This window comes from Cucumis sativus, chromosome 3, assembly GCF_000004075.3.
Source record: "Cucumis sativus cultivar 9930 chromosome 3, Cucumber_9930_V3, whole genome shotgun sequence".
NCBI lineage: Eukaryota > Viridiplantae > Streptophyta > Magnoliopsida > Cucurbitales > Cucurbitaceae > Cucumis > Cucumis sativus.
In genome coordinates this window covers 11813655-11830610 of record NC_026657.2, presented here as the reverse complement: position 1 = coordinate 11830610, position 16956 = coordinate 11813655, and the positions used below count along the sequence as shown (strand labels likewise).

The 16956-nt window shown below is 32.8% G+C and overlaps 1 protein-coding gene across 1 annotated transcript; it reads left to right on the top strand.

Moving 5' to 3' along the window:
• The first annotated feature begins 3966 nt into the window (after nt 1–3966).
• LOC101216258 (kinesin-like protein KIN-12B) lies at nt 3967–11631 on the top strand. Its single transcript, XM_011652809.2, has 16 exons — nt 3967–4412; nt 4809–4946; nt 5040–5123; nt 5214–5339; nt 5419–5478; nt 5564–5617; nt 5741–5833; nt 6319–6414; nt 6645–6790; nt 7111–7260; nt 7352–7481; nt 7580–8863; nt 8939–9037; nt 9136–9288; nt 9358–10155; nt 11011–11631. The coding sequence occupies exons 1-16, from the start codon at nt 4095–4097 to the stop codon at nt 11308–11310; spliced, it is 4029 nt and encodes a 1342-aa protein (XP_011651111.1). The 5' UTR covers nt 3967–4094; the 3' UTR covers nt 11311–11631.
• Nucleotides 11632–16956: the final 5325 nt, after the last annotated feature.

Below are 16956 nucleotides of genomic sequence, written 5' to 3'. Positions count from 1 at the left end.
TTAGTACTCTTGGGATGAAAATATAAATAAAATTGTATAAACTCATGTAGCCTAAGTTAAGTTGTTATAATGATATTACATCAAGACCTTAATACAATAGTTCTAAATGGGCCTTCATATTATACAAACTGTATGACCTAAATTACCTTAAAACTCATTTTTATTATTTAATTGATTTATAACAAATATTTAAACCGAAAAAACTGTGAAATATGATTTTGGAAAGGAATAGAAAACCATTTAATAATTTCCTTCTACGAAAACATTTATTTACTCCGTTTTTATGTAGAACTTTTAAAGAGTTCGGAGGTGAAAAAGAAGACATTCAACACAAATACAAAACTTCTTGGAGAGAATCTAGGTAGAAATTTCAAGCTTAGTATTGTATATATTGAAAATATATGAAACATTAGGTATATTAGGTATATTTTAGATATTCAATTAAATAGGTAATCAAACGTTTTGAATGTGAACTATTATAGGGTTTATTGAGATTTCGAAGATGATGAAGAAAACTTTCGACGGCTGGTAAATACATACTTTTTTAGACATAATGTGGGTAGAAATTTGGAGGTTACCCGTGTATATTAGGTACATTTTAAATATTCGATTAAATAGTCAAACAAACGAACGTTTAGTTTTGAATGTTATACATTCTAGTATTTATTGAGATTCACGGTTAAAAAAGTTATTGCATTGTGATATATTTTAGGGCTTAACGAAAATGTATTATGAATATATTTAACTTACATTGTCATTTAAATATGTAACAACAACACAAATTTTGTTGGATGAAAATAAGAAAAAAAATTGAACTTCTTACTGTACATAATTATATATGTCATATTGTATATATGATGTAGTATATATGTGTAAGGATCATTTAGGTAAAGTACGAAATTTGAAGAAAAGGAAAACAAAAGTAGTTAATTGTAATGTGAAAAAAACGAAAGTAATTAAGAAAGCAAACTAACCAGAAGTTGTCAATAAAATGAAATTTCAAACAATGAAGAACGTTATTGATAACGACGAAATTGATGGAAGAAACGACATAAATTAATTTAGGAGGAAAACTCGTCGGCACTATTTTTTCTCTCAAAATCTTCATGGGCGATGGAAAAGGGTATAATATTATGTTTTAGCTTTTTATTTGGTTTTATATTTAATTAATAAAATATTTCTAATTAATTTTATTATTAAATTTATACATTAATTATTAATTATTATGCCAAAAAAGAAGTTATCATTTACCTAAATAATTTAGTATAATGTAAATAATGAAATCATTTTGATTTAAATTCAGAAATTATATATAATTAATAATTATTATAGAGTTATAATTGTCCTACAAATTTACAAAAACCTAATCAAGGAAATAAATTGTAATTGTAATTCTAAATGATTCTTTTTCCAAATTTAAACATTTTAGAAGGTATTCCAAACACATCTTAAGTCTGATGTGAGTTACAAAATTTCCAGTCTTATACTATTCTAAAATGAACCCTTTTGAAAATAAGACATCGTAAATTGTAGGTTTTGCATAATTCAGGTGGAAAGCAAGAGGCAATACCAATGAACATTAACACCAAAGCTTAAATAGCAATAGAGTTTGATACTTTATCCTTTATAGCATCACACTATGCATTAAGGAAATGTAATGTCGTGTCATGTTTTGGAGAATGTATAGCATTGTATTGGTGTCTTGTTTACACTTTGTATAAACAAGTCTACAGCTGTTTCGAAAGGTACTTTTGCATTGTTTTGTTTGTCATTCTCCTTTCAAACAAGGGAAGACAATAAAAATATATCTTCTTATCTTCTTGTTTTCTTTATGTTTTAGTATGCTTCCTTTCCATGATTTCGAAACTTTCCTTCAAATTGTTGAGCTTCTAGTGCCAAAGCACTAACACATTTGTTGTTCTAAAATTTATTAGCTATTTGAATAGAATAACTTTAGATTAAATTTACATTCAAACATAATAGTACTTTAATCATTCATGTATGTACGAATATGTGTAAACAATATCTTATGATATTGCGTTACCTTATTAAATATGTGGTGAAGTTTGTGTAACATTTCCCTAGATTGTACTATTTTTTTAAAAAAGAACTTTGTTCTATTGTTTGAAAATTTATGACTAATTGGGAAGAATCTAATAGAAAATTAAGTTACTTAAAGAGAAATGAAAAGCCGAGTTTCTCAATCGCATTTAGTTTATAAATGAGTAGGATGAAATACACTGAATTTGGCTAATTTTTTGGGGTGTAGTTGTTTTGTTAATTATTTTACCAAATTATGAAAAATTAGATGGAAATTGTTATAGTTGATTATTTATAATCATCATTTTTGTGGAAACAATTATCAGTCGTGTATTAGCGATCGATTTATACAATTAATTAATCGTGCTATAAAATTTCAAACACAAGTAATATCTATTCAAACTCCTTGTATTTGGAGTGTGTTCTTTATTAACTTAAATACTTTAAATTTGTCCACAACACATGTTAATAACTAAAATTTCATAAAACTCAAATGTTAAATATCAAAATTCTGAATATCTATAAGTTAAAAAATATATTTTGTAATAATAGTAGAAATTTGGGATGAGTAGTCTAGGTTGTTCGTGTTTTCAATGTTGGAATTGGAATACCCCTAATGTGGTTCATGTAAAAAAACATCTTTAAACTTTTAAAAGTAAAAGATGTTCTTAAACTTTCTAAAATGGTTAAAAAATACCATTGTCGTTAGTTTTTTAAAAATATGGATGCAATCCGTTAAAAAAATTGTTTAAAAAATACTCATGAATTATTAAAAAAACTCACAAATATCCCTTGAGCTTAAAAAATTAATTTTTTTTATTAACCTAAATTTTACACAAAATTTTTTAGCACTTAAAATAAAAACTAAAATTTTAAATTTTTATCGATATGTCAATATTTCGATATATGTTTTCACATTTATATGAGTTTGATATCATTAGAAGAGGTGAATCGATATTTTCACCCCATCCTACATAAAATAAACATAATAAGCATATTTAATTATTTGAAAATAATTAAATATTTATTTAATGATTTTATTTTATTTTTATAATTTTTCTAAAAATATCTATAAAAGTAAAAAAAAATCAATACTTTCATATATCCATCAACATCGATATTTTAATTAAACCATGGCTAAAATATAAAACTCCACAAAATCTCACAAAATTCTATAATAAAATTTTTCGGATAGATCAATCAAACTGTTATTATGTGTTAATAATCAAATATATTTTTTATTTGACACCTAGATGTATGTTGATAACCACCCTAACTATACAAATTGATTGTGTTTACGATCCATTAGTACGTGTTAATAGTCAAATAAAATTAATACTATGATTTAAACTTAAAATGTATGCTTTTAATTTAGTTGGTGGCAAAATTTGTATAAAATTGAAATCAATAGGAGTGTTTTTTTTAAAAAAAAAAATAAGTTTAATGATATGTATACAACATTTTCAATAGTTAAAAGTATTTTTAAAACAAAATTTTAATTGTTTCCATGTTTTTTAATCATTTTTAAAAATTTAAGAGAATTTTTGAAACATTAGGAAGTTTAGGATATTGTTACATGTGAGTTAATATTTTAATTTTAATTACTCCATTTGAAATTATTTCTTTGAAATTATTTATCTTTTTTAGTCCTACATACACATAAATTCTGAATTAAAATTTAAAAATGTAATTTGCAAATGGCCTGAACCCAAAACATTTACTTGGTTGAAGACAAGCAATTGGACCAATGAACTCATAAAACAAGTGGGGCCGACCCGGTCCATAGAAAGCTCCAGATCCAAACCCGCAAAAAAAAAATGAAAATTCAATTTCTCTTTTCTTTTTTCTTTTTAAAATTAAAGCTTCATTTTTATTCTATTGTTATAATAAAACCCTCCTTCCCACCTTCTCTCTCATTTCAAATTTCTTCACCTTCTTTCTTCTCTAACGGCTAACACACACACTCTCTCTGCTTTCTCTCTCCTCTCCCTTCTCTCTCGCTCTCTTGTCTTCTTCGTCTTCCTCAAAATCTTCTCAATTTCCGTTTCTCTCAAATGAAGCACTTCATGCAGCCAAGAAACCCTATCTTGCGAGATACCCATCTCGCTGATCTACCGCCATCTTCTTCTCCTAGCCCTAACGGCGCCGGAATCAAGGGCGGCAGACCCCCTCGAAAACCCAAGTCGACTTCTAAAGAAAATGCTCCACCGTCAGATCCCAACTCCATGGTTTCCGATTCCAAACCCTCGCCGGCTAAGTTGAAGAGCCCGCTTCCACCTAGGCCTCCCTCTTCTAACCCACTTAAGCGGAAGCTTAGTATGGAGACCGTTCCTGAGAATTCCATTCCCGGGTTGTCTGATTCCGGTGTGAAGGTACTTTACGTGGTCTGATTATGGTGTTTTTTTTTTTTTTTTTTTTTGAGTGGGGAAATTACAGTTTGAGTTTCAGATTACTGGTGTTCACTGTAGCTTTAATAAGCTATTAAGAGGAAATGCGTCTGTTTCTTGTTCAGTTTGTATGTCTTTTGGGATCTCTGACATGAGTTGTGTTGTTGATAACTTGAAGGTTTGAACTGTAGTTCCTAGTGCTATGGTTTATTTGTGGCTTGTCTTGAGAAAATATTCTATATTGTGTTTGCTCAGATGAGGCTTATGAGTGTCTGTATGAGGAGAGATAGTGTACTCTCAATTTAAGAGAATTTGTTGCTCTAGATCCCAAGTTCAAGTTTGGAATTTTTGCCTAGTGTGAATTATGTCTGTGATTTTCAGGTGGTAGTGCGCATGAGGCCGCCGTGCAAGGACAGAGATGAAGGGGATAATATAGTACAGAATGTTACCAGTGATTCCTTGTCAATTAATGGGCAGACGTTTACTTTTGATGCTGTTGCTGACACAGAGGCAACACAGGCATGATCTCTAGTGAACTCTTTCGTAGGTCTTTGATGGACATGGGATGATATGGGAGGGCAAATGTTTAACTTTTGTCTATTATGTTTGCAGCTTGATATCTTCCAGCTTGTAGGAGAGCCTCTTGTTGAAAATTGTATGGCAGGTTTCAACAGTTCTGTATTTGCATATGGGCAAGTATGTTGCATCTCTTCATCCACCCTTCTCTTTCCTGAATTTTATGATATTTATTTTGCATCCTAAATGCCTATGTACTAATTGAACTAGACGGGAAGCGGGAAGACATATACCATGTGGGGTCCAGCCAATGCTTTGTCTGATGACAATTTATTAAGTGAACAAAAGGGCTTAACTCCCCGCGTTTTTGAACAACTCTTTGCTCGTATAAAAGAGGTGGGTTTAGAAGTTTAGAAGTTTTAGTTCTTAAGACTCTCAAAGTTACACATTATTTAATCTTTGTTTTAAATTGCAGGAAGAAGTGAAACATGCTGACAAGTTACTCAAGTATCAGTGTTACTGTTCTCTTCTCGAGGTTGGACACCAGTTGCCTTCCACAGTATGATCTACATATTGTATCTATGAATTCATTTAAATTCACTCGAAAAACTTTGTTGCAGATTTACAATGAGCAAATCACTGATTTATTGGATCCAAATCAGAGAAACCTCCAGGTTATTCTTGATGCCCCCCTAAATAATAAGATGAAAGAGAAGAATAGATAACAAAATGTTGTTCTTGTTCTATTTCCTGAAATATGAAAAACTAATTTGGTCCTCTGTTGAATCATCTCACAGATTAGAGAAGACGTAAAATCTGGTGTTTATGTTGAAAATTTAACAGAAGAGTGTGTATCCACAATGGCAGACGTTACTCGGCTTCTAATGAAGGTTTTTATCTTCCTCGTGCTAATATGTTCACCTAAGTACTGTACCCCTATCCCTGCAACCATTCTACTTAAAAAGAAGTAGTTGCAGTTGTCCAAAATGTCCGTACATAATTCGTATGCTATTCTTTATATTTTGAATATTGTAATTTTGTAGATTAGTGGAACTGAATTCAGTATGCAGTTGAAATCATAAGCTGCAAAATTAATCATCATGTTTTGGACCTTGTTAAGTGAAATTAGTTCCTATTACTAAAGCATTAAAAAAGCTAAACTTTAATAAAGATTAAAAAATGTTTGACACTTTATAGTCTTGATTTGTGTCATAGACTTCTTAAAGCATGAAGTCTTGCATTCTCATCATGATATTGTGAAAAATTGCCTTTAATAGTTCATGGTTTCCACTGTTCTTCCTTTTCATGGTTAACCTTTTAAAATGAATTGGATACAGTTTTAAACACCATCTTTATAATCCTGATAATTGTGCAGGGTTTATCAAATAGGAGGACTGGTGCAACTAGTGTTAACTCTGAGAGTTCGCGGTCACATACTGTTTTCACCTGTGTTGTTGAATCCCGATCCAAGGTAATATGGTATTGTTGGATTAAAGTAAAAATAAATAAGTAAGAGACGTATATAAGATGGGCCTGTAACAACTAACAGCTGTGGGCACACTGTCAGAAAAAGGCAATGAATTTGTAAATCGGTGTACAGATAGTTCAATTGTTCAGGATGGAAAAGCATGAGTATCACGTTTCTATATTCAAGGGACTAGTACTTGTAAAATTTAGGCTCACAATCATTTTATTGTGCAGAGAATGGCAGATGGTTTAAGTAGCTTTAAAACAAGTAGAATAAATCTTGTTGATTTAGCTGGTTCCGAGAGACAGAAGCTAACAGGTGCAGCTGGGGAGCGCTTGAAAGAAGCAGGCAATATCAACAGATCACTCTCACAACTCGGGTAACGAATGAAAACTAGCAAGAGATATTTCAAATTTCATTTAAGCAGTGATCTTTCCAATATTTTTTTTCTTTATTTATTTTGTAATGTTAATTAATTGGCTAATTATGTATCAGAATGCTTCTTGATATCGCTGCATGTTTTATTGTTAAAATAAATGTTAGAAACAACATGGCTCCTGAAAATTTTAAATAATGCATACAAGTTTTAGGCAGATAAAGAAAATTATTTTTGCATACAGAAGTTTACATGTCCACTTAGGAGGTCCCTTGAAGAGAGTCCACTTTTCCTATCTTATTGAGAAAATGATTGTGGTGCAGGAATCTTATTAATATTCTTGCCGAGATTTCTCAAACTGGAAAACAAAGGCACATCCCGTACAGAGATTCTAGACTCACTTTTTTATTGCAAGAATCTCTTGGAGGAAATGCAAAGTTAGCAATGGTTTGTGCCATTTCTCCATCACAAAGGTAAATATAATATTGTGCAGGGCTGGCTCCTCTTATCTCCACGATTCTTTTTTCTTCTTGAAAGGAAAATTTATTTGGATTGTTTTTGCAGCTGCAAGAGTGAAAGTTTTAGCACCTTGAGGTTTGCCCAACGTGCCAAAGCTATAAAGAACAAAGCTGTTGTTAATGAAGTTATGCAAGATGACGTGAATCACTTGCGTGAAGTGATACGGCAGCTCAGGGTACAGTTTTTGTTTTTATTATTTAGCAATTTTTCATGTAATGTTTGTACTTTTTGAGTTATAATTTGTGAATATGACTAAACTGAGATGTTTAACAGGATGAACTACACCGACTTAAGTCAAATGGAAATAGTTTAAATGACACAAATGGAGGTCACTCTGCAGCATGGATCCGCAGAAGTTTAAGTCTACTAAAGTCTAGCATAAGTCGTCCCATGGCATTACCTCATGTGGATGATGATGGTGATGAAGAAATGGAAATTGATGAGGAAGCTGTTGAAAAGCTCTGTGATCAACTGGACAAACAAAATGCAGGTTTGGAGGCTGGTGAAGGAAAGCAAGCTGAAACTGTTCAATCAGGTTCCTCAATTGCCTTGGAAGGAATGCAGTTAACTAAGTTTCAGCCTTGTGCTTCTGGAAGTGAATCTAGAAAGGAAAATTCTGATGATACAGATGTAAATATGGAAGACGAAACATCTGCACAAGATGAGGTTATGATTATTGGTTCAACAGAAGAGCCTGTTTACGATACCCCAGTATGTTCTGTTGCCAATGTGCCAAACCATGGTAACCTGGAAACAGAAAATCAAAGGATAACAGACTTGTGTGACCAAATTCTCATAGATGAATCCTCAGACAATATTACTATGAAATCTTCAATGGAGAGAGTGAAAAGTGGAGAACTAAAAATTTCAGGAGATGTCCCCTTGTGTACATCCTCTGAACCTCTCAGTGGATTTCAGGCTACCAAGTGTGAATTAAATACACCCAACAATTCCTCAAACGGGATTCTTAGTTGTGTTTCTCCTCCAGGCCTCAGCATAGTTCCTTGTGATGTGTCCCCACTTCTCAAATCCCCTACTCCAAGCATTTCACCTAGAATCAATGATAGCAGGAAAAGCTTGAGGACTTCAACGATGTTGTCTGCTTCACAGAAAGATCTTCAGGCTGAGACTAAGCTAGGCTTAGATCATCTGCAAAAATCATGTGAGAAGTCCTTAAAAAGGAGCTCTGCTAATGTATTATCTCTGTTGCCTACTCAGAGTAAGAATGCTGGTGTAACAACAGAACAGTTGGCTGCAAGCATCCGCAATGGGCTTGAAATTATTGATAGTTGCCGTCAGAGTTCAGCATTGAGAAGGTCCTCATTCAGATTTTCATATAAACCTGCAGAAAAGGTTAATGTGCCAATTAACAAAATTGATGTTGGTGTGCAAACATCTTGCGATGATGAGGCTGCTGGTGAAAACCTTTTTATGTGCACTAGTTGCAAAATTAGAAAGCAGCTGGAGGTTAGAGAGGAGGATAGCAGTTCAGATCTTCAATTAGTACCTGTGGATGGTACAGGCTCTGCTGAGAAATCGAGGATACAAGTTCCTAAAGTATGTCAAGTTGAAATTCTATGTTTTTCCAGCTGCTTGGTGTATATGTTGCTAATAATTCTTGTTCTTCTGCAGGCAGTTGAGAAAGTTCTTGCTGGAGCTATTAGAAGAGAAATGGCACTTGAAGAGTACTGCAACAAGCAAGCATTTGATATAAGTCAACTCAACCGTTTGGTATGTTCCTTCATAATTTGCCTGGATGTATTTAATTCTCTATACCTGCGTGCCAGGGTCTCTTGATTTAGCTTGACTTTGCTTGGCCACTTTCACAGGTACAACAGTACAAGCATGAAAGAGAATGCAATGCTGTGCTTGGACAAGCTAGGGAGGACAAAATTCTTCGCCTTGAGAGTCTCATGGATGGTGTTTTACCGACTGAGGAGTTCATGGAGGAGGAACTGTTGTCCCTCACACATGAGCATAAGGTCTGAGTTTTTCTATATTAGAGATATTTCCACTTATGATTATTTCATCTCTAACTTTGGTATGTACAGATTTTGAAGGAAAAATATGAAAATCACCCTGAAGTCCTACAGAGACGAATGGAGTTGAAAAAAGTTCAAGATGAATTGCAAAGCTACAGGAATTTCTATGACTTGGGTGAGAGAGAAGTGCTAATGGAAGAGATTCAGGATTTAAGAAGTCAGCTGCAATACTACATTGATTCACCCTCTGCATCCTTGCGAAAGCAAAATTCTATTTTACAATTGACTTATTCTGAGCCTACCGTTGCTCCATCTCTTGGTGCAATTCCTGAATCAACAGAAGAAAGTGCTGAGGAGAAAATTGAGCAGGAGAGAGCTCGTTGGACTGAGGAGGAGAGCAAATGGATCTCTCTTGCCGAAGAACTCAGAAGTGAACTTGAAGCAAGCAGGTTGTTAGCAGATAAAAGAAAACGAGAGTTTGAAGCTGAGAAGAAATGTGCTGAAGAGTTGGAGGAAGCTATGCAAATGGCTATGGCGGGGCATGCACGGTTGCTGGAACAATACGCAGACTTGGAAGAAAAGCACATGCAATTGCTTTTACGACATAGAAAGATACAGGATGGAATTGTGGATGTAAAAAGGGCAGCTTCTAGAGCAGGTGTGAAAGGAGCAGAATCCAAGTTTATAAATGCCCTTGCTGCTGAAATTTCAGCACTTAAAGTTGAAAGAGAGCGAGAAAGGCGCTATCTAAGAGATGAGAACAAGGGACTTCAAGCTCAATTAAGAGATACTGCTGAAGCTGTGCAGGCTGCAGGTGAATTGCTTGTGCGTCTGAAAGAAGCAGAGGAAGGAGTTTCTGCTGCTCAGGTCAGTTAAAAAATGATATAGATTGTTTTGCAAGATCATGATATTGTTATCACTTATCAGTTTGCATTCTTTTGTTCCATAGCATGCAAGCACAAGTTTGACAGCCCTCATTCTGAAGTTAAAAATGAAATATTTAATGGAAAAGTTAGTACTGTTTGCTTTAGAGTATAAGGTCGTCCAACTTTGAGTTGAACATAAAATTACTTGATGTATATATACTCGTTCTAAAGTTGGTGCAGAAAATGGAATTCAACTAGTTAAGGAAAGGTACCCAGACCAGAAAAATCTCTATCCCCCACATGTTGAATTCAAAAAAGTTGGTTAATTCTATTTGTTTTGGAGAGGAGTTAATTCAAAATTATTTATTGATTTAAATGTTTATAACAGAAGAAATGGGGATGGGTAGCACAAAGATCACAATCCACACATATCACTTGAATCAAAATCTTTTGACAGTTTTGATTCAAAAAACTTGTTTGTTTGCAAGATTTACGTATCCTATTTAGTTGTTCTAGACAAGGTAAATTGATATATCTTTATTTTGGTACCTTTCTGTTAGTACTTGCCAATTAACATCTGACTGCACAATATATAGATCCTGGCATGTTACTCGTTCTCATGCAACTGACACTTTGTATATAAATCTTGAACTTCTCTTTTATAGTGGGCAATTTTCAGACAAGGATATGATTTTTGTATATGCTTGAACTTTTGAAAATATCCATATTTTTGTGTATCAAGCAACCTACGTTGAATGAAAATGTAGATATTTTTTTGCCTGATTATATAGTTCCTATCACAGCTAACATATTGATAACTAAATTTTGGTCCAACTGCTTTTGATGATATCTGCAGATGCGAGCAATTGAAGCTGAGCAAGAAGCTGAGAAGGCCTACAAACAGATTGATAAATTGAAGCAAAAACATGAGAAGGAAATCAGCACACTCAATGCTCTCATGGCAGATTCTCGTTTACCAAAGGAAGCAATACAACCTGCTTATGATGATGAAAGCAAAGCCAAATACGACATGGATGAATCCCACGATCAGCGTTGGAGAGAGGAATTTGAGCCATTCTACAATAGCGAAGATGGCGAGCTACCTAAACTCTCAGAACCGTCCTGGTTCTCTGGATATGATAGATGCAACATATAATAGGATGAAAACATTATGGTAGTGCAACCATATACATGTCACCCGTAAATTCCCCATTATATATAGTTGTTGAATGTAACACTCTTTCTTGGTGTTAGCACTAGCTATTACTACTGATTATGAGGAGAACTGCATGCTAGTTCCCTTGATTGTTTGTATTCAAATTCACATTGTGGAAGCTCATAAGAGTGAGAAATGAATTGTAGAATTTTTTTCATCCTTTCTCTACCTACCAAATTCTTGTTTCTTAGTTTTGGGAAATGTATGTGTGACATATTATGAATAATGTCAAACCTTCCACCAAACTTTAGAAGCAGAAAACTCCTTGTGTTAATTCTTTGCATTTACTTTTACATATTGTTGCATTATGTTCTTTTTCATATTAGCTTATTAAATATTGCGTAATATTTTATTTGTCAAGCAGAGAAATCTTGAGAAAAGATTCTTATTTTGTATTTGAACTTGCAAAATTCATTGTCATTCTGACACATATTGTCAGCTTGTTGACAAAAAAAAACACAAGGGGGGAGGGGAGGTTACTTAGATTATTCACCATGCAATTTTCTGCTCTCCATTAAAGGTTAAAGATATTCTTCCCAAGGTGTGGCTGTCAATAGGTCGCTATAAATGGATCCCAAAATTTGTGGTGTTGAAACAAAATGGATAATGATGGACCCCAAAAGGCAAAGGAGCAGAGATAACATAGTTTTGTGAAAAATAAAAGGATTTCAGATAATGTTTAGAGTTTGGGCATAAAAATAGGAGAGCCAGTCATCATGAGTTCATTTACTTTGGGGTGGGAATGAGAATAGGAATTATGGGAAAATCTGCACATTCATTGTTGTATTCTCAATCCCTCTTGGAAGAAGAAAGGGAAAGAGAAAAAAAAAAGTGTTAGAAAATGGAGCTGTTTGTCATTTATTTGTTTGGTTTTGTTGTCAAATAGATAGGAGGCAATGTTCAGAAGGATCAGATAAATATGTCTGTGAAACCTAACAGCCAGTTAGTTCATTGGCAATTCTCTTCCCCATATAAGAGCAGACCATTTAATTTAATGCCATGGAGACCATAAAACAAGATGCTTGTGCCTTTGTCCCTTTTTTCTCTCTCTATGAAGGACCATTTCCATTTCTTTTTCTCTTTATCTCTGACCAATTCTACTTCACCATTAAAACTCAAGAAATAGACTTTTTAGAGGCGTTTCGGGACTTCGAGTCGGTAATCATAGTGAGTGATTATTATAATTTATGGATTATAATAGTATATATTTTGGGTGTAAACTATTTTCTTCAAGTTACTTGTTCGTGTTTGAAGTGCAAATTATTTTATTTTGGATAGAAAATAATGAACATTGTAACAAAAAGAGAAAAAAAGAATGAGTAGGAAACACTGTAACAAGAAAAAAAAAATTTAAATAAAAATGTTGTAATTAGAGTCCTCAAATTGGGGTGGGTTACACCAACTTGAAGTTGGGGGCCAAACAACCCTTCAGAGACATAAAAGAAACAAGTAGGCCTCTCATCCCTAGCCATCCATCCATCCTTTCATCTCCAATTTGGAACTCAAAATTTTCATTTAATTTAATGCCCTTTTTCTCTCTCTCTCTATGAGAGTAGGAACAACTGACCCATCATAATTTAAAGATGGAAATGGATTTGAAAGTGACAATTGGGAGACAATACCAGCCATGTGATAGTGAGAGAGAGATGAAACTTTCAAGAGAGGGGGTGGGAAGGGGAGGGGAGGGGGCTGCTATTTGTTTGGTCCTAGTTAGTGATGGTAGTTTCGTCATCCAGTGAAAATAAATTATTTAACGTGGCTGCCACACGACACAATCCGTTTTCATCGGATGCATGGTGGAACTATAACTTTTTATCTTTCTTAGGCGTTCAACCATAAAAAATCTCCAATTAAAGTTGCTCCAACCCATCAAATGACTTTTCCATGGTGATAGAATGGAAAAAATACACAAAACTTTACGAAAAATATCATCCAATGTTGCACCTACCACAATGTGTTTTTCTAGTCTTAACCAATAACGACCAAACCAAAACTCTTGGGATATTTGGGACAAAGAATTGAATAGTATAAGAATATTGAGTTGTGAACTCATGAAGCCTACGTTATAAGAAGTTGATAATGTATAAGATTAATTTCTTTTAGTAATGAGACCCGCCAACTCTTTTGGACTAAACAAATAGTGGAGTTCATAATTCTCTTCTTGGACCAAACAAAGAGTAGAGTTTATACTCTTCGTTCACACGAATCTAACAGTATAAAAACATGTAGCTAATACTCAACCTACTAAGTATCTCACCACAATTTGTTTATCGAGCCATACGAACCATTGAACATAGGACCTAAGCAAAAAGCAAAATTTTTAGTTAGTTTCGCTCATATTTCTAATGGTATAACAAAGGGTAAAGTTCTGTATCTCATACGGGGCTGCTTGGCCATCACAGTTCTTGATTGTCCCACAAAGAAAGAAATAGGGGAAATGTTTACGCGTTATGCCTTCCTGTGTCCCATTGTCTGTTGTTTTGAATTGTGGATTACATCTCAAGGACAGTGCTTGCAGCTGAAGCAATAATAACCCCAAGAAACAAAAGATTGGGTAAAAAATTTGATTCCAAATCAAAGTAAAATGAGTTCTTTCAATGAAAGCAATTGACATATAAATATATAAAGGTGAAAAAAAGGTCTTTGTTCCAATCATGGTTAGGTGAAGCATTCATTCTACACAAATAATAACAATAATAATCCCATCAACCTTACTTGCTTTCTCTAGGCCCCTCTTTGCAATTATCAAACCTTTTATCCCATCTTCTTTTAGTTCTCTATAAAATTACCTCCACAAGATACATAGTTTCTTTTCAAAAATACTTGTTCGTGTGCGACATTTTATTTGTCCAAATGCTCGAACATTCTACTTTACACTATGAACTTTTATATGAATAAATTATTTTCAGTCTCAGTCATTGATTTCTAGACAAATTGCTAAAACCGTCCCTGAAACATGGTGATAGTTGCAATTACACTCTTAGAATCTGAACTCTCAAATTAAACCTTCAAATGATAAAAATTGAACCGTCAAACTTATACAATTTATTACCGTTTCTTCATTTGATGTTCCACTTTTTAGACAGTATACTTTCAAGTACTCAATTTTTAGCATTGAAACTATTAAGCACTTTTTAGGATGCTTTTTGCAACTTACCCTTAACTTTTTTTTATATGAATTATTTAACTAAACTTTGCTATTATATTTTGTTCAATAGTTTGCTAGACAAAATATCTTGATGGACAAATATTTGAAGCCATAGACAAGTCATATTCTTGTCAAATACATGAAGTATTAGGGACTAAACTGAAATTATTACCAACCTTAAGGGGTTCTTTTTTTTAGCTTAATTAAAACATATAATAATACTAAACTAATATGAATCTTTTTATACAAAAATTTGAAGTCCAATCTTATGGAGAATAAGAAGAGACAGATTACATCCAATCACTCACCTTCATTATGTTTTGCCTACAAATAATGTGTAAGTTTAGTAGAATAATCCATTACTCTCCTTCTTTTGTTTTTAATTTAATTTCATATGTCATTGTCTATATGATACTCAAAATCTATCATTAACCTAACAATATCTTGGCTGAAGTAATTAGAAGGGATCAAAATGATTTTTTTATTGACTTTAATCACTTTTTATATATAAAAAAAAAATTAATTCAATTCAATTTAATTTGGTTTAATTTGGTTTATATTGCTAAATCTTTTCTTGTTGACTTCTAATCCCAATTATGATTCTAATTGTAATCATCTTTGAGATTGTTTATGTTTTGTTTGTTGCCTTTAGCTGGAATAATTTTCCATTTTTTAACCCTTATAATAATTGCCTATTTTGGTTTTTAATTAAAAGAAGAAGAAAAAAAGTAAAACTGAATGGTTGGTGCTTCTTTCATCAAATTATTTATTTATTCATCCGGTTAAAATACGAGTTCGTATCTATTTGACTTTTAAACCTTAGAAAATGGTACTTAAATCGTCTTCGAAGTTTCAAATTTCTGTACTTGATTTTTTAAGATGAATTATTACAACTTGATTGTTACTCCAACACAATTTATTATAATTGTTAAGTTGATAATTGAATTTTTAATTTTGTGTATAATAAGTTATTAACTCATATTTTTTTTTTAATTTATTGGTATAAAGTTGGAAGTTAGGATTGTATTATAACTTATTAGAAACTTAATTTTGTAGTATTGAATGAGTAATTCTTTTCTCTTTTAACAAAAATTAGTTAGTCCGATATTTATTAAACCAAATAGATAAAACTTGAAAATTTAGAAATTAAACTTAAAACTTCAAATTCACTATCCACAATTTTGACAAGGGTAAGAATTTTGTTAACTTTACCATTTTCAACGATTATCCTCTCTAAAATTACAAAAGTATGTATACATATTCATATATATATTCAGAGTTCAAAAAGATATGAAATTGAGAGATTCAAATCTCTATCATCTCAATCCATTTGCTCAAATACTAATGACATATAGCCTTATGAATGTCCAAAAATGAAAAGAGGTAAAGAGAGACAAAGATGGCACCTTTAAACCATTAGAAAAAGGAGACAAATCCTTTGGTGAAAAAAAAGGGTAAAATATCTACCAAAGAAAAAGAAACAGTATATGAAATGAATCCATCAACATCATAACCCCCCACTATATATATATGTGTGTGTGTGCATTATTATATTGATTTCTTCTTCAACTTATCCATTTAATTAATAAATAATCTTCTTTTCTTTTTTTGGTTTTAGTTTGTGAAGTAGTTAAGAGGCTTTTAACTGCTGCCAACCTGTGCAATGAAAGCTCCATTGAAAGAGAGAAAGAGAGAAAGAGAGAAAAGGTGTATTTAGCTGTAATTTGGTAGATAACAATATTATTCAAAGTGGCTTTGGATTCCAGTTAAGAGAACAACCTTTTTTTTCTTTGTCAATATAAAATTTAAGTATAATTATTTGTTTATTTTTTATATAAAAAATAAACAGTGTTATGATTTTGATTATTTTGGAGTTTAAGAGTTTGAAAAACGTCCCCACAGAACAGCTGGTTTCAAGTAAGAATCTATTTTTCCCCACAAGTTACGCGATTTAACTTAACATAATATCAATCCCCTAAATGGGTCCCCTCCAACTTCAATCAAACCCCTCCCCTTTTCCAGCTAATACTTGATAGCAACTCTCTCTAACAACTCACATATCTCATGCATTCATCTTTCTTCTTATCTCCCATCTCCATTACTCGAGTTCACTTTAACGTTGTTCGCTCGCTCATATAACCCCGTTCCATGTTGATTTGCTACTTTCCTTTCTAAGCTTTTCTCATAACTGCCCTAATTCCATGAAAATGAGGTTTGTCTGACTTTCTCATAATAATCGTTGGATGCTGATTCGAAAACAAGTATGTTTTTCTTAATAACCATTCCTTTCGGCTATAACAAGACTAGAAGGATAAACAGAGATTTGTTTGGTTGTCTTGTAATAACCACTTGGATGAATCAATTTGCATCAAACAAAGAGAAGTTATCATCTATATTATGACGATTAAAACGAGACTCGAGTGAGAGAGAGAGATATG

Excerpts from the sequence above, each read along its gene's own strand:
- LOC101216258 (XM_011652809.2), top strand. The coding sequence starts at position 4,095 with ATGAAGCACTTCATGCAGCCAAGAAACCCTATCTTGCGAGATACCCAT. Across the intron at positions 6,791-7,110 it reads AGATCACTCTCACAACTCGG|GAATCTTATTAATATTCTTG; the intron begins GTAACGAATGAA and ends ATTGTGGTGCAG. Across the intron at positions 9,289-9,357 it reads CCCTCACACATGAGCATAAG|ATTTTGAAGGAAAAATATGA; the intron begins GTCTGAGTTTTT and ends TGGTATGTACAG.